This window comes from Elephas maximus, chromosome 25 (genome assembly GCF_024166365.1).
Source record: "Elephas maximus indicus isolate mEleMax1 chromosome 25, mEleMax1 primary haplotype, whole genome shotgun sequence".
NCBI classification, from domain to species: Eukaryota; Metazoa; Chordata; class Mammalia; order Proboscidea; family Elephantidae; genus Elephas; species Elephas maximus.
The window spans coordinates 8,121,335-8,136,440 of NC_064843.1; the positions used below are offsets into that span (position 1 = coordinate 8,121,335).

At 34.0% G+C, this 15,106-nt stretch overlaps 1 protein-coding gene across 1 annotated transcript in view; it reads left to right on the top strand.

Moving 5' to 3' along the window:
- The first annotated feature begins 299 nt into the window (after positions 1 to 299).
- SYCP2 (synaptonemal complex protein 2) overlaps positions 300 to 15,106 on the top strand; it is an 82,371-nt gene continuing 67,564 nt past the window's right edge. Inside the window, exons 1-12 of the mRNA XM_049869204.1 lie at positions 300 to 323; positions 1,300 to 1,443; positions 2,298 to 2,426; positions 4,455 to 4,559; positions 4,849 to 4,873; positions 7,447 to 7,532; positions 8,146 to 8,231; positions 8,487 to 8,521; positions 9,347 to 9,489; positions 9,582 to 9,634; positions 11,026 to 11,071; positions 11,613 to 11,708. Of these exons, the coding sequence (XP_049725161.1) occupies positions 300 to 323; positions 1,300 to 1,443; positions 2,298 to 2,426; positions 4,455 to 4,559; positions 4,849 to 4,873; positions 7,447 to 7,532; positions 8,146 to 8,231; positions 8,487 to 8,521; positions 9,347 to 9,489; positions 9,582 to 9,634; positions 11,026 to 11,071; positions 11,613 to 11,708 (972 nt within the window). The remainder of the gene's footprint in view (positions 324 to 1,299; positions 1,444 to 2,297; positions 2,427 to 4,454; positions 4,560 to 4,848; positions 4,874 to 7,446; positions 7,533 to 8,145; positions 8,232 to 8,486; positions 8,522 to 9,346; positions 9,490 to 9,581; positions 9,635 to 11,025; positions 11,072 to 11,612; positions 11,709 to 15,106) is intronic.

The following is a 15,106-nucleotide window of genomic DNA, read 5'->3' on the forward strand; positions in this document are numbered from 1 at the left end:
ACTTTTGGCATTAATTTAAGTAATCTGTAAAAAGGGAGGGCTCGAAAAACACTCCTAAAGGTTTCCTTTAGAAACATCTTTGACCAGATTAAAACGAATAATCTGATAAACAGATATGAAAAATGTCTAGTGAGGAACTTGAAGAAACAGAATTTATTGTCTTTGGCATAAGGAACAATATACTACTTAGGTGTGTTAAGCTTCTTAAACTAAAAATATGGAACAGATTTTATGATACAGAAAATATGTTTTCTTTTTTAGGTGTTTGTTTTATTCTGCTGTTTTTAAATGAAGTCAAAATGCCAATAAGGCCAGATGTCCAGGTATGTAGTCCTAGACCAAGAGGAAGTATTTTATTTTAACTTCTAGCATCACATTTTGTTGTTTATTTGTAGGTATCCAGTGCTATATTTTTAGCGATGATGACGCTTACATGATTTTATCTAAGGGTCAGGAGTAGAGCAATCTAAACAAAAGTGTTGTCCATTCCTTTATTCAATACATGTTTTAAGAAAGATATATTGAAAGTGTATATAAAGCATAGGGTTACTATGAGTTGGATTCGACTCTACAGCAGCGTGTTTTTAATGGGTTGAGAAATGCTAGTTCTTTATACCTTTTACATTGCAAAGAATTATACACTAGTTCATGTATAAGTTATGCAGGGATATTTGTATACTGAATTTTAAAAATAGTAATATACTTGCATTTAGGTAAAGACTAAATTTTAATATTTAATACATATGCAGTTGACCACCAAGTCTATTTAGTCATCAGATTATAGAATGACAATCTCTTATTAATGAAGTTGTACTTTAATAGGGATAGTAGATATTATAGAGGTTACAGATATTGTATAAGGTTAGTGATTAAGCCGTATGTATTGGTATATTTTCTAAAAGGATGCTTTTACCCATCTTTATACATTTTTATTTATTATTTAAACCCCATGAAGAAGTTGGTAATCTGATATGCTAGACTTTTAACAATGATATCAAGTATAAGATACTGTAAAGTTGATATTACTTCACTCATAAATACATTTTTGGTGAGTTGAACATAATGATCGTATCATTTAAAATATTAAGAAAAAAATTTTTTTTTTTACTGTTTTGAGTCTTGTTAATGCCAAAAACTTAATCCATAACACAGTCTAAATTTAAGAGTGGGCAGGTTTTCTAAATTAATGAATTGACGTGATAGATTTTATGTGAAAGCATTTCTCACATTACTAGATTGCGTAAAGAAACTAATGTTGGTTTTGATTAAATATATGTGCCATTAACTGCCTTTCTCTAGCAGTTGGAAAAATGCATCGATGATGCTTTAAGAAAAAATGATTTCAAACCTTTAAGAACACTTTTACTAACTGATATTTGTGAAGATGTGAAGATTAAATGCAGCAAACAGTTTTTCCACAAGTTGGATGAACTTATATGCAGGGTAAATATTCATTTTTGCTGAATGGTTGGTAAAGTTCTTAGATAGCCCTCTCCTTTTAGGGAGAAGACTCAATTGGAAGAAATAAGTAGAATGGTCTGGGTAATCTTCCTTATAATTATATAAATAAATGCTTATTTTACCATATGCTTAATTTGCTTTATTTGAGGAGTCTGAATAACATATTGGACTGTTGTTTCCTGAATAAAATCTGTAAAAACATGTGTTTAACTCAGGTTACTGTTATTAACTGTTACCTACACTGGGAAAAAAAAATGATTTACCTCTTTGAAGTTTAAACAACTTGATCTATTATTTTAAAAACCTTTCAACAGATTCTTAATGTTATATAGACAATGCTTGGTGTTTATAAAAACAAACAAAGAATCACCCAAAACCTGGGGTTTGATTTATCATATCTTAGGCATTTTTATACATGAGAAAAAATTGTTATTGTTTCCTCTAGTGCCCGAGATTTGTAATTCTGAAGGGTTGAATAAAAATTTCTTGTATCTTTTAGTTAAATGCATGGAACTTTTTTTAGAAGGGAAGATAATGGATTCATTGTATCATAGTCTAAAGTTCCTTGCACTTACACACATCTGTGTTTTTGTCCTGAGTTTGTCATTCACTGGGTGGGTGGATTTAAGCAAGTTGCTTTCACAGAAGCACATTTTTCTGTCTTTGCAGTATTGAGGATGGTGATGATGACTACCTGTCAGGACTTGTGAGGATTACAAATACATGTATAAAGCACCTAGCACAATGTCTGTCTTCCAATAAGTGATAAGTGCAACTATTCTCTGCCATACTGTTTTGTGTTTGCAGAAGTTTAAATGTATACTTTTTTGATTCAGGAACTTAAAAAAAAGAATATCCAAACAGTTTCAACCATTTTGGTTTCTGTTGGAAGATGTGGTAAAAATATCAGTATATTGGGACAAGCTGGACTTCAAACTATGATAAAGCAAGGACTAGTCCAAAAGATAAGTATAGAATATGTAGCATATTCATGTGGGGGAAATGTGGTAAAAGGTATGCTTTGTAATAATAAAGTGAGTAGTTCAAACTGTCAAAAAATACATTTGGTAGCTTTACATAAAAATTTGAGAATAAAATAAATAGTCTTATAACCTGTGGTATATGTTACAAAGATCACCAATTCTATACACAAGCTCTTTATAATCATGTGAGTTTTAGATCATAAGACTCTAAGGCCTTTACTTGCTCTGTTTTCTTTTTAGCTCTTGTTAATCACTGTGTAATATTATTTTTCTTTTTTATTTGTGAAACCTGTCTCTAATACTAGAATTTACCCTGTTAATTTTTGTCTGTTTTGTTCAGTGCTGTGTCCCCAGTGCCTAGAACGGTGCCTAGGACATAGCACCCAAAACCAATTGCTGTTGAGTCAATTCTGACTCAAAGCATCCCTACAGGACAGAGTAGAACTGCCCCATAGAGTTTCCAAGGCTATAAATCTCTATGGAAGCAGGCTGCCACATCTTTCTCCTCCTTGGAGCAGCTGGTGGGTTTGAACTGCTGACCTTTCAGTCAGTTAGCAGCCTGGCGCTTAACCACTGTGTTATATCTGAATTAATTAATGTAGTACCAAAAATTTTTTAAAAGATATAGTCTAAACTATGATAACTGTTTACATCTATTATAATAAATGCAGTTGAACTAGAAATTAGGTAGGAAGTATTTCTACCTGGAATTAAGATTAAATTCATTTTGTGGTGCCCAGTTGCCACCACCAGCTGCTTTGCTAGGTATCACAATAGAGGATCCTGGACAGAGCAGGAGAAAAATGTACAACAAAATTCAAATTCACTAAAACAAAAACAAAAAACCCAGGCTTGCTGATCTGACAGCCACTGGAGAAACCCCAGGAGTATGGTTCCTGGACACCCTTTTAACTCAGTTTTGAAGTCACTCCTGAGGTTCACCCTTCAGCCAAAGATTAGACAGGTCTGTAGGGCCAACAATAACACACTTGAGGAACGTGCTTCATAGTTCAATCATGTATGCGAGTCTAATGGGCACACCAGCCCAAAAGCAAAGACGAGAAGGCAGGAAGGGACAGGAAAACTGGACGAATGGAAACAGGGAACCTGGGGTGGAGAAGGGGAGAGAGTTGACACATCAAAGCGTTGGCAGCCAACATCACCAAACAATTTGTGTATTCAGCTGTTTAATGTGAAACTAATTTGTTCTATAAACTTTCACCTAAATCACAATTTAAAAAGAAATGACAAAGGGACAAATATTGTATGATCTCGTATGAAGTACCTAGCATAGACAGATATAGAGAGATAAGAGTGTAGTAGTGGTTACCAGGAGTGCGAAAGAGGGAAAATGGCGGCTGCGGATTATTGTTTAGGAAGCATTGAGTCTTTGTTGATGGGGATGGAAAGTTTGACAAAGGATATTGGTAATGGTTGCACAGCATGATTGATGATATTGATCTCACTGAATTGTGTATGTGAAAAATGCTAAATTGGCAAATGTTGTATTATCTAATTTTTACAACAGTAAAAAAAAAAAGATGAAATTCATCTTGTTTTTGTTGTTAGGTACTGTCAAGTCAATTCTGACTCGTAGTGACCCCGAGTAGTGTAGAACTGCCTCATGGACTTTTCTTGGCTTTAATCTTTTGTGAGAGCAGATCACCAGATCTTTCTCCAGTGGAGCCACTGGGTGAATTTGAACTGCCAGCCTTTTTGCTTCGCAGTCAAGTGCTTAACCATTTGTACTACCAGGGGTCCTTTTAAGTTTGTCTACTCTCATCTAAACCATGGGAAAATACAGTGAGTTACCAAAAAAACAACAACAACAAGAACCAAGGAAGATGTTTAAAAGGATAATCTTCCTTTGACACAATATTTTTATTTGTGGAATAAATTTTTTTTGACGTTGCTTTATTCATAGGTACAGTGTTCACACTAGGATAGATTAATACATTGTTAAAATTGAGTTCAAAAAAAAGTAACTAATACGTACATTCCTTTCTTTACATGGTTGCCTGGTTTGAAAAATCTAAGGAGCTTATTCTAAATGGAGGAAATTCAAAAGATGAAGCTGTTATAAATATGATAGAAGACTTCTTTGATGTTTTGATGGTAAAAATCATATTGATTAATCTATGTAATAAAACATACGCTTATTTAAAAAAAAAAAAAAATCTGTGTTCTCTATGCCCTGAGCTTAAAAGTAACAGATTGGTTATTTAGCTAGATTAGTCTGCTCAGATTGTGTAAGCATTTATCCTGATTAATATATTTAAATGGTCAGTTAATAAATAAAAATTAAACAATTATGCAGTGAGTTCAAATATGTTACTTAAATATTAATGATGTTTTATAACATTACATAGTAAATTATAAATTAAACATTATTCCCTTTTTTCAGGTCATACATGATGTCAGTGATGAAGGTATGATAAATATTTTTATTGGAACAATAATTTGCTGTTAGAGTTTTAGTATAATTTTGCAACTCTGGTAGTGTTGTCCTAATATTAGGAATTAATTAGCTAATTCAGGGATCACCAACTTTTTCTGTAAAGGGCCAGAGAATAAATATTTTAGGCTTTATGGGCCAAGAGGAAAAATGAAGGCTATTATGTAGATACTTACATAATAAGAAAAAAATGTCCACAAATGTTCTACTGATACAATTTAAAATACAATAGTAATAAGTGATTTTTTTTTTTTTTTAATAATACAAGCCTTTTTTTAGAGAAGAATAGCATTCCTTTTGGGGAGGATAACATTTGACTTAATTGGGATTCAAAGTTAGTGTTCCCTGTTACCAAAATTGATTACAAATGTTCATTTTTTAATGCTTATTTGTAGTGAGACTTTATGTATTTCACATTTGAAAATGTCTTTTCATGCAGATACTTAGAAATATCAACTCAAGAATATGAATTGAGCATATTCATCACTTGGAAGGAATTTATAGAATTTTATTAGATTCTTAGTATTTGCCTATCAAAATGTCATGATCTTGCAGATTAATCAATTTTAATTGAAGGTTAGGTGGAAGCTCCTCAACTGCATAGTTAAATGGATTTTGAAATATGAAGATTTCCTTTCCATTTACACCAAGGTCTGAGAATTCTCCTGGACCTGTAGTTGGAGCTTGGAAAATACAGTCCCTGCAAATTTGTATGGGAATGGAGATATCCCTTCTCGTTTAACTTTTTACAGCCTGGGAAGTGTATCAAGCAGCTTGGTACTACTTGTGATTGAAGTAACATCAGTTGTCATCAAAGTGACTTTACTGCAGTAAAGTTTCTCATATAGGCACTACTTTGCCTTCGAATTTTGGGTTGAATTTATTAAGAAACTTTATAAAGCCTGCAGCAAAAGCTAATTTCCAAAGCCATTCAGTGTTCAAAAATAGTGGTTGAGTACTGTTCTTGTTCAGAAAAATTTCAGTCTTGGCCCAGAGTTCAAAATATCGCAAAAAAAAAAAAAAAAAAAAAAAAACTTTACCACTTCTTTAAGTACTCAGACTGGTGTGTGATAGGGCAACTCAGGATACTTAGCTTCTATTTCTAACAGAAACTCACTGACTGTGGCCAATAAGTTCATGGAAGTGAATGAAGTTCACCTGTGACACTGTTGGTTCTTTAAACCTGATAGATGCAAGTGTTTTCTAAAGAGTACCTGCTGATGAATAATAATAAACAGTTGCTGTTGAGTTGACTCTAACTCGTGGTGACCCTGTGTGTGTCAGTAGAATTGTGCTCCTTAGGGTTTTCTGTGGCTGATTTTTCAGAGGTAGATTGCTAGGCCTTTTTTTCTGAGGCGTTGCTGGGTAGACTCAAACTCCCAACCTTTCAATTAGCTGTCCATTGCCTTAACCTTTTGCACCACCCAGGCCTTTGGTGATTAATACAACCAACCAAAGTCAGGTAACTGGTCAGATTTGGCCTGTAGGCATAGTATACCAACCTGCCATCTAATGGAACAAAATTTTCTATAATAAATTAGGCTGGGGATGTAGAATATAACGTTAACTTGTGGCTATCCAATGTCTTGTGCCAAGCAATCAGGTTATTTTATCTTTGTGTTGGTTGAGGAAAATACCTAGGATTAGAGAAACTAAGTGTTTCGTTTTTTTTTCCTCTGAGGCCTATAAATTGTTCATAAATAAAGAGATGGCAACTGTTTGCTTCCTTCAATGGCAACAGGTTTAAAAAGATCGATTGCTATTTTTTTAAATAGCTAATGCTACCTTTTTATTGTTTTCTCAATTTTAACAATTAACAGAGTCGTTGGATCTCAAATCCTAAATTATTAGAGGAGAAAACAGTACCGAAGTGCTAGGGATTGTAAATTAATCCAACTGATTTTTTTTTTTTTTTTGAAGCAAGTCATATCTTTTTACCTAAGTGAGTTCTACCCCCACCCCCCCGCCCCATGTAGTCGCTCTGGAAAGTTGTACATTTGCTGTTGCAGTATTGGCATTGTTTAAAATTATTTTTTAAATTCACTTTATGAAATAGCATGTAGCAAATTCCCCCAGATATCTTTAGTATTGATAAAGCCTCATCTTTTGGGAATGGATTTAACTTTCAGAAAGGTCTTGAGTCATGTAGAGCTTCCTGAGGTCAGGCATGTTGATGGTCATCAAGAGTATAAGAATTTTTGAAGTACGACTATAAATTAATGAGGCCAGTTTACTTAAAAGCCTCAAAATGGAAGTTTTCACTCTTTACTGTATTTGCTTTATCTAAAAAAATAACTTCCCTATGTGACTGAAATGAGAAGCTGGATTGGGGCTGCCCTCTTGCCAGCATTAAAGTTGGTCACATCTGTTGAGTGGTGTTTGTTCAGGGCCACAAAACTAGTTAGCTCAGGCTTCCTGATGCCCAGACCAGAGGGCCTTTGTCTGAACTGTACCAGTACACACACTCCATTAACTTATATGAGAAAATACTGCCATTTGAAAGGATTTAAAATACATATCTGTCAATAACTTAACACTTTTATTCAGGTAAAAGGCAAATAGTGGAAAGTTTTGCACCTCGAATTTGTTCCCTGGTTATTGACTCAAGAGTGAATATCTGTATTCAGCAGGAGGTAAAGTCATTTGTTTTGATTTTATTTTTAAACCTAAAAATGAAATAAAATTTAATAGCAATTTATCAAATTGAAGTATTGTCTATTGACACTAAATTATCTCATATATTTCTATTGTTTTAACAATTCACCACCTTTAAAAACAACATAGTGAATATATTTCTTAAATACTTATTGAGAATTTATAACCATATGGGTTTATGTGTGCCTGGAGCTCATATGAAAATAAATTGTAACATCAAGCTATTAGAAAGCCTTAAGTATGTAAATACTAAAAATTGCCTGTGTGTTTAACTCTGAGAACAAAATTTTCATAATCAAATAACATTTCTTTAACTTCCCTAGTTCTTATAATACAGTAGTAATAAATATGTTGCATGCTTTAAGTACAAGTCATGTTATAGTCTACTTTTGATGTCCTGTTTTTTATGCTTTTTTGTAGTCACTGTTTTATAGTTTATATTCTTTTCTCTATCTCACTCCGTTCCCTGCATAAAGTACAGTGCTTAAGAAAAAAAAATGCTAAGTTGATATGCCTAGAATAGTTCTTAAATATTTAACATTTCATTGAGTACGTGAAGTTAATGGATTATCTTTTTTTTTTTTTTTTTAGACTCTAAAAAAAATGAATGCTATGCTTGACAGAATGCCTCAAGATGCCAGGAAAATAATCTCTAGTCAAGAAATGTTGATTCTCATGTAATAATTTATATTATATTGTTAGTGGTTCAGGTCAGCAATTTAAAAAATAAGGCAGTAAGGCAACCATGATTTTGCATTAATAATTAAAGTTGTTGTAATTACTGTACATTTCTAATAAGATTTAGTATATGCATATATTTTCTGCAAAAGTCAGTGATACTAGTCAGTTTTAAATTTTAGTGGTTTTTATGAAAATGTGGGCTTTTTATTTAATTAATGCTAGTTTGGTGTATAACATGTTTTTATTTGCAGGAGTAGTATGGGGGAAAGGATTTTAGATGCTGGAGGTAAGTCTTTTCAGAATGTTCATATTTGAAATTATTCCACGTTTATGAATAGAGTATCTCTTTAATAAAAATATGTTAGCATTGTAATGTACTGAGATTGTTTCGGGGAATTATAAACTTTAATACGATCAAGCATTTAATTAATAAATGACGAGTGTCTTTGAGGGTAAAATAATTTAGCATGACGATAAAAAAATAATAATAATTTAGCATCACGATAGACGTTAGATAAATATAATGTGTTCCTGATGCTAGTTCTATGAGTAATAATTTTGAAGTAGATTTGAATTATTTGTGCAAAAAAAGCCTTCAAATGGTATTTTATGAAATTAGGAGGTTTAATGTTCTTGGGATTGATAGACTTGTTTTTAAACAACACATTTACTAAAAGAACTCAGTTTCTTCCCTAAATTTCATATGAAAAAATCTTGATGTGGCGATTTACACATAGAATAAACCTATTGGTTTCAGGTACTCTGAGATAACTGTAAACATCATGTTATAAAAATAAAACAAGGATTCTGTGATTTATAGACTACCTTATAAGTTATTTTGAGTCTTTGGCTATTTAAGAGTTTCTTTTATGTTTTTTTTTTTTACATTTCACTCTGTTATTCTGTTAGTAAACTTGTTTTATTTGGCCTGTATTCATTCCTGTAATGATGAGACATTTCTAATCAATATGAAGAAAATAGCAAAAGATGAGTAAATTATGCTCGTAGTTTCCTAATTTTTTTTTTGCTTGTTCGAATACCCTATAAAATATATGACCTTTTATAAACTTTTTATAATTTTAACTATACATCGATTAATAATTTTTTATAGATTATGATTTACAGGTAGGCATCATAGAAGCTTTATGTAGAATGACCACAGAAAAACAAAGACAAGAACTGGCATGTCAGTGGTTTTCAATGGATTTTATTGCTAATGCATTTAAAGGAATTAAAGACTCTGAATTTGAAACAGTAAGTTATATACAAAAAACAAAAATTACCTAAAAAAAAGTCTTTTTAATTACTATGCTTTAAAAAAGTCTCTTACTTTTTCTTAAAATTAGGATTGCAGGGTATTTCTCAACCTTGTAAACGGCATGCTTGGAGACAAGAGAAGGTAAACATGCAATTTACAACCATTTACTGACGAGGAAATAGGGATTAAGAGGGAGTCCACAATATTGAACCTTTATAAATTTTACTTTATTCTGTTTTGTTAAAGTGTAAACTATCCTTGGATATTTAAAATAACATTTTAATGTAAAATGAGTAATTATAAATGATTACACTGGTAGGCTGAGATAAGTCCCCTTTGCCCCTGTTTTGCTTTGTTCTTTCAGGGGGAAAATGCATTTTTATTTAATATTAAGCTTTATCCAAAATTGGCTTACTGTATTTCATAACTGCATATGCTGTATTATTTAGCTTTTGAGAAATAATAAAAATCCAGACATAAATATTACTTAAGCTGCCTCCTTTATTCACATACCAGAATGAAAATACATAGCACACAAAAACTTTCCTTTGTAATTAACAACACTGTGAGGAGCTTCTGGAAACCCTGGTGGCATAGTGGTTAAGTGCTATGGCTGCTAACCAAGAGTTCGGCAGTTTGAATCTGCCCGGCGCTCCTTGGAAACTCTATGGGGTAGTTCTACCATGTCCTATAGGGTCGCTGTGAGTCGGGATCCATTTGACGGCAGTGGGTTTTTTGGTTTTTAAGGAGCTTCTTTCTGAGGTTACTTTAACCTTAGGAGTGGACATAGAAGGATAAGTAATATGAATTTTTATCACTTTTCATAATGTCTAAAGGACAGAGTATTTATGCCTGTCAGCTTATAGACTCTCAGGACACATTTATTGGATGAATGAGATCACATTTCCTTATGAAGGAAATTAAAGAGAAGGTGAGGGCTAAGTGCAAGGAGTCATATTGCCCACTTTTGAATCATAAGTTCCCCACTTCCTGTTCTAAAGTTGGATGAGTTATTTAACATTGTCTCAGTTCCCTCAGCTATGAAATAAGAATACTAATAATACTTACCTCATATGTTTCTTTTGAAGATTAAATGAGATAATTGTATGCTGAGTGCTCAAAATAATATCAGTCTAAGGAAATTTTAATAAATTCAGCCATTTTTATTAGCATTATTCACTTCTCCTTTTATTTTCTCATTGAAATTCTATGGGAACTTCCATTGTATAACTAGTATAAGCTAAATTAAGAATCTCTGCTTATAGTTGATAGCACACACGTACGCAACTGGTACAGTCACTTTAATCAGAATGGTAGGTTGAGTAGTATCCTCAAAGTCATATGCTTTTCTCTACAGAAATAAACTTCCATTAAAATTTTACTTTAAAAAGTTAATAAAGAAGGAGGGATGCTCTTATTTGTTATAAATTCTTCCTGATTTCTTTGGATCCTAGACATGATTTCTATGGCTAGACAAGACTATGCTGTGAAGGTTTATTTTTTTCTTTAACTTGAGCTACTTTTTATTTCAGGGTCTTTACATTTCCTTGTTTATCGGCATTTCTTGATAAATATGAAGTAAGTTTAAAATGTATACCTTTTTTTTTAAGTTATAGGATGATTTTCGATGCGAGGGTCCACTGAATTAGGGATTATGCATTGATAAGAACATTAAAAAATAGTCATAATTAGATCACAAATACTGCTAGTCTAGCCTTCTGTATCAGACAGTGACATTTTATGAAACAATACCTGCAGCCCAGGATAACTTTAAAATGTAAAGGATTTGCTTTTCCAAATGTTCCTCTGTTTCATTAATCAAGCCCAGATGAGTCTATCATTCATGAATACATTCAAACTAGTATTTTCTGCCTCTGTTAGCACTTGGAATATTTGTGATTTCTTGGAACTAGCTAATTGCTCTGTAAAATATTAAAGCAGCATTTCCTTCGATTGTTTCTAGACTGATCTAAATATTACACTTCTCTGCTCTTTCTCTTCCCTCCCCTTCCAGTTATACTTCAAATAAACTCAGCCATGAATATAGCATGGTCATAATTTTCTGTTGTCATTGTTAAAAGTACAGTATGTACTAGTTTTACGTGTTTTGTTTTATTAGTTACAAATACCATCAGATGAAAAACTTGAGGAATTTTGGATTGATTTTAATCTGGGTAGCCACACTCTCTCGTTCTACATTGCTGGAGATAATGATGTAAGCCTTATTTCCTCCATGTTATTTTTTATGTATATATATAAATTTAAGTGCACTTCAAGATTGTGGATTTCTCTATATTTTTTCTACCTGTTTTAATAGATTTCAGTGTTAACTCTAGTAGTTTAGCTTAACATGGTAACCTACCAAGCTAATTAAAAATGAAAATAATTTATGGTGTTTTATTATGAAAGAAAATTAATGGCAAATTTTAGTACTAATCTTTTTTTTTTAACATTTATAAGCTTTTCAGAAATAAATTATCTGCTAATGACAAATGAAATTTTACATTCACATGAACAAAAAGAATTGAGTCCTGAAAGACAGCCAGTTACTCATATATACAGAGACACTCAATTAAAAATAACGTTAACAGATAATGACCGGTGGTTTTCACTTATTTATTCATAAAATCATTTGGAAGTGAATTTTCCTTCTATGCTACATTCTATGCTATGTTTAAACCTTCTGACCAAGTGGCATATTTTCTTCTGACCACTTTTTTTTTTATTGTGCTTTATGTGAAAGTTTACAAATCAAGTCAGTCTGTCACACAAAAGCTTATCTTACCTTGCTGTGTATTCCTAGCTGCTCCTCCCCTAATGAGGCAGCACACTCCTCCTCTCCACCCTGTATTGCCCATGTCCATTCAGCCAGCTCCTGTCCCCCTCTGCCTTCTCATCTCGCCTCCAGACAGGAGCTGCCCACATAGTCTCAGGTGTCTACTTGAGCCGTGAAACTCACTCCTCACCAGTATCATTTTCTGTCTTATAGTCCAGTCCAACCCCTGTCTGAAGAGTTGGCCTTGGGAATGGTTCCAGTCTTGGGGTAACAGAAGGTCCTGGACCATGACCTCGAGGGTCCCTCCAGTCTCAGACCATTAAGTCTGGTCTTCTTACGAGAATCTGAGGTTTGCATTCCACTGTTTTCCTGCTCCCTCAGGGGTTCTCTGTTGTGTTCCCTGTCAGGGCAGTCATTGGTTGTAGCTGGGCACCATGTAGTTCTTCTGGTGTCAGACTGATGTAGTCTCTGGTTTATGTGGCCCTTTCTGTCTCTTGGGCTCATAATTACCTTGTGTCTTTGGTGTTCTTCATTCTTCTTTGCTGCAGGTATATTGAGACCAATTGATGCATCATAGATGGCTGCTTGCTAGCATTTAAGACCCCAGTTGCCATTCACCAAAGTGGGATGGAGAATGTATTCTTAATGCATTTTTTTATACCAGTTGACCTAGATGTCCCTGGAAACCGTGGTCCCCAGACCCCCATCCCTGCTACTCTGGGCTTCAAAGTGTTCAGTTATATTCAGGAAACTTCTTTGCTTTTGGCTTAGTCCAGTTGTGCTGGCTTCGCCTGTATTGTATGTTGTCTTTCCCTGCACCTAAAATAGTTCTTGCCTACTATCTAATTAATGAATACTCCTCTCCCTCCCTCCCCACCCTGTAACCATCAAAGAATATTTTCTTCTGTTTAAACTGTTTCTTGAGTTCTTATAGTAGTGGTCTCATACAATCTTTGTCATTTTGCAGCTGACTAATTTCACTCAGCATAATGGCTTCCAGATTCCTCCATGATATGAAATGTTTCACAGATTCATCATTGCTCTCAATTGTTGTGTAGTATTCCATCGTGTGAATATACCATAATTTATTTGCCCATTTATCCATTGATGGGCACCTTTGTTGCATCCATCTTTTTGCTGTTGTAAACAGTGCTGCAGTGAACATGGGTGTCTTCTGACCCCTTTTTGACCTGAGGAAAATCCTTGAGCCATTTGTTTCCTCATAGCTACCCCCTCATGTTTGGCACAGTTGCCATACTTCTAGCTCAGACAGCATAGCCAGTTTGCCACAATCTGAGTAAGAGTTGATCAGTGTTTACTGATCTGGTTTTAGTTGGTTATATTGTACTGAGGCCTTGGTCTTTTTAGTTTATTTCTGTGAAATCTGGTTTTTGTTCCGGGTAAGCTCTTTGTAGATGAAGATTAACCAAATGACTATTGGATTTCCAAATGCCTTTATTCCTTTTTATTTTAGAGTACTTTATTAGAATGCTTGATTAAAATCTACTTCCAACAATACATCTGCTTTTCAGAAAAGGGTTAATTACAGATTTCATTAGTATATATATTCCTGTAGGATTTGTAGGAGTACTTTTAACTGGGGTTTCTTTTGGGAACTCCATTATCATTTTGGGGAAAGGGGATAGAATAGGATAGGTGTGGTCCTTGCCTTTAAACATCTTGGTCTAATGAATGAATCACACAAGAAAATGAACAATTAAACTATAGTGTCCTATGTGACAAGGAACATATAAAGTGCATTTATAAGTATTAAATGCCTGCTATGTTGTAGATGGAGCCCTGGTAGCACAGAGGTTAAGCATTTGGCTGCTAACCAAAAGGTCAGCAGTTTGAGTTCACCAGCTGCGCCTTGGAAACCCTACGGGGCAGTTCTACTCTGTCCTGTAGGGTTATTGTGAGTTGGAATCAGCTTGACGTAACAGGTTTGGTTTTAGTTTTTTGTTTTTTTGTTTTTGGTTTATAGTGTAGAGTTTGGTCTAGATGCTGTAAGACTCTTCTTTCCAAAATTATGTTTAGAATCCCCTGTCCTCTGGATTTATGTGACAGTAGTGTGGACTTCCTGTTTTCCCTCTTGTTCTTCCTAGAGCCCATTCTCCATGTAACTGGATACTATCCAGTCAATTCTGACTCATGTGTTAGAGTACAACTGTGCTCCATAGGATTTTCAGTGGCCGATTTTTTTGGAAGTAGATCACCAGGCATTCTTCTGAGGTGCCTCTGAGTAGACTCGAACCTCCAGCCTTTTGGAGTGGCTACTTAAAATCCTTCTTTTGTCTCTTTAACATGGCATTCAAGGCTCTTTATGTGGTGGCCCATTGCTATTTCTCTGACATTTTATACCATTCTTTTTGCTCACTGTTTTCCAGCGGCATTCTTTTTTTTTTTTTTTTTTCTTCTCTAATCCCTCTGGGGTTTTCCTATTTGCTGGTTCTACTACCTAGAACACCTCTTCTGGATCTACACATCTTAGTTCCTTCTCATTTAATTTTCAGCACAAATGTCAGCTCTCTGTATAGGTATTCTCTTGTCACTCAACCTAAAGTACCCTCCCAGCCACATTCTATCACACTGTGCTATTTTATTGCCTTTATAGTAATTATTATTTAAAATCATTTTATTTGTAGTTCATTGTGTCCCTCCCCCGCCCCCACCCCCAAGAGAATGTAAGATCAAAGACCTGTCTGCTTATAGCTATTTAAGGGCTGGTATTTGTTGCAAGAATGAATAAATGAAATATTCAAAGAACTGAAAGATACGTTGTATCTGAACATAGCATGGTATAGAGAGCTCAGAAGGGATTGGTAAGAAATAAGGCA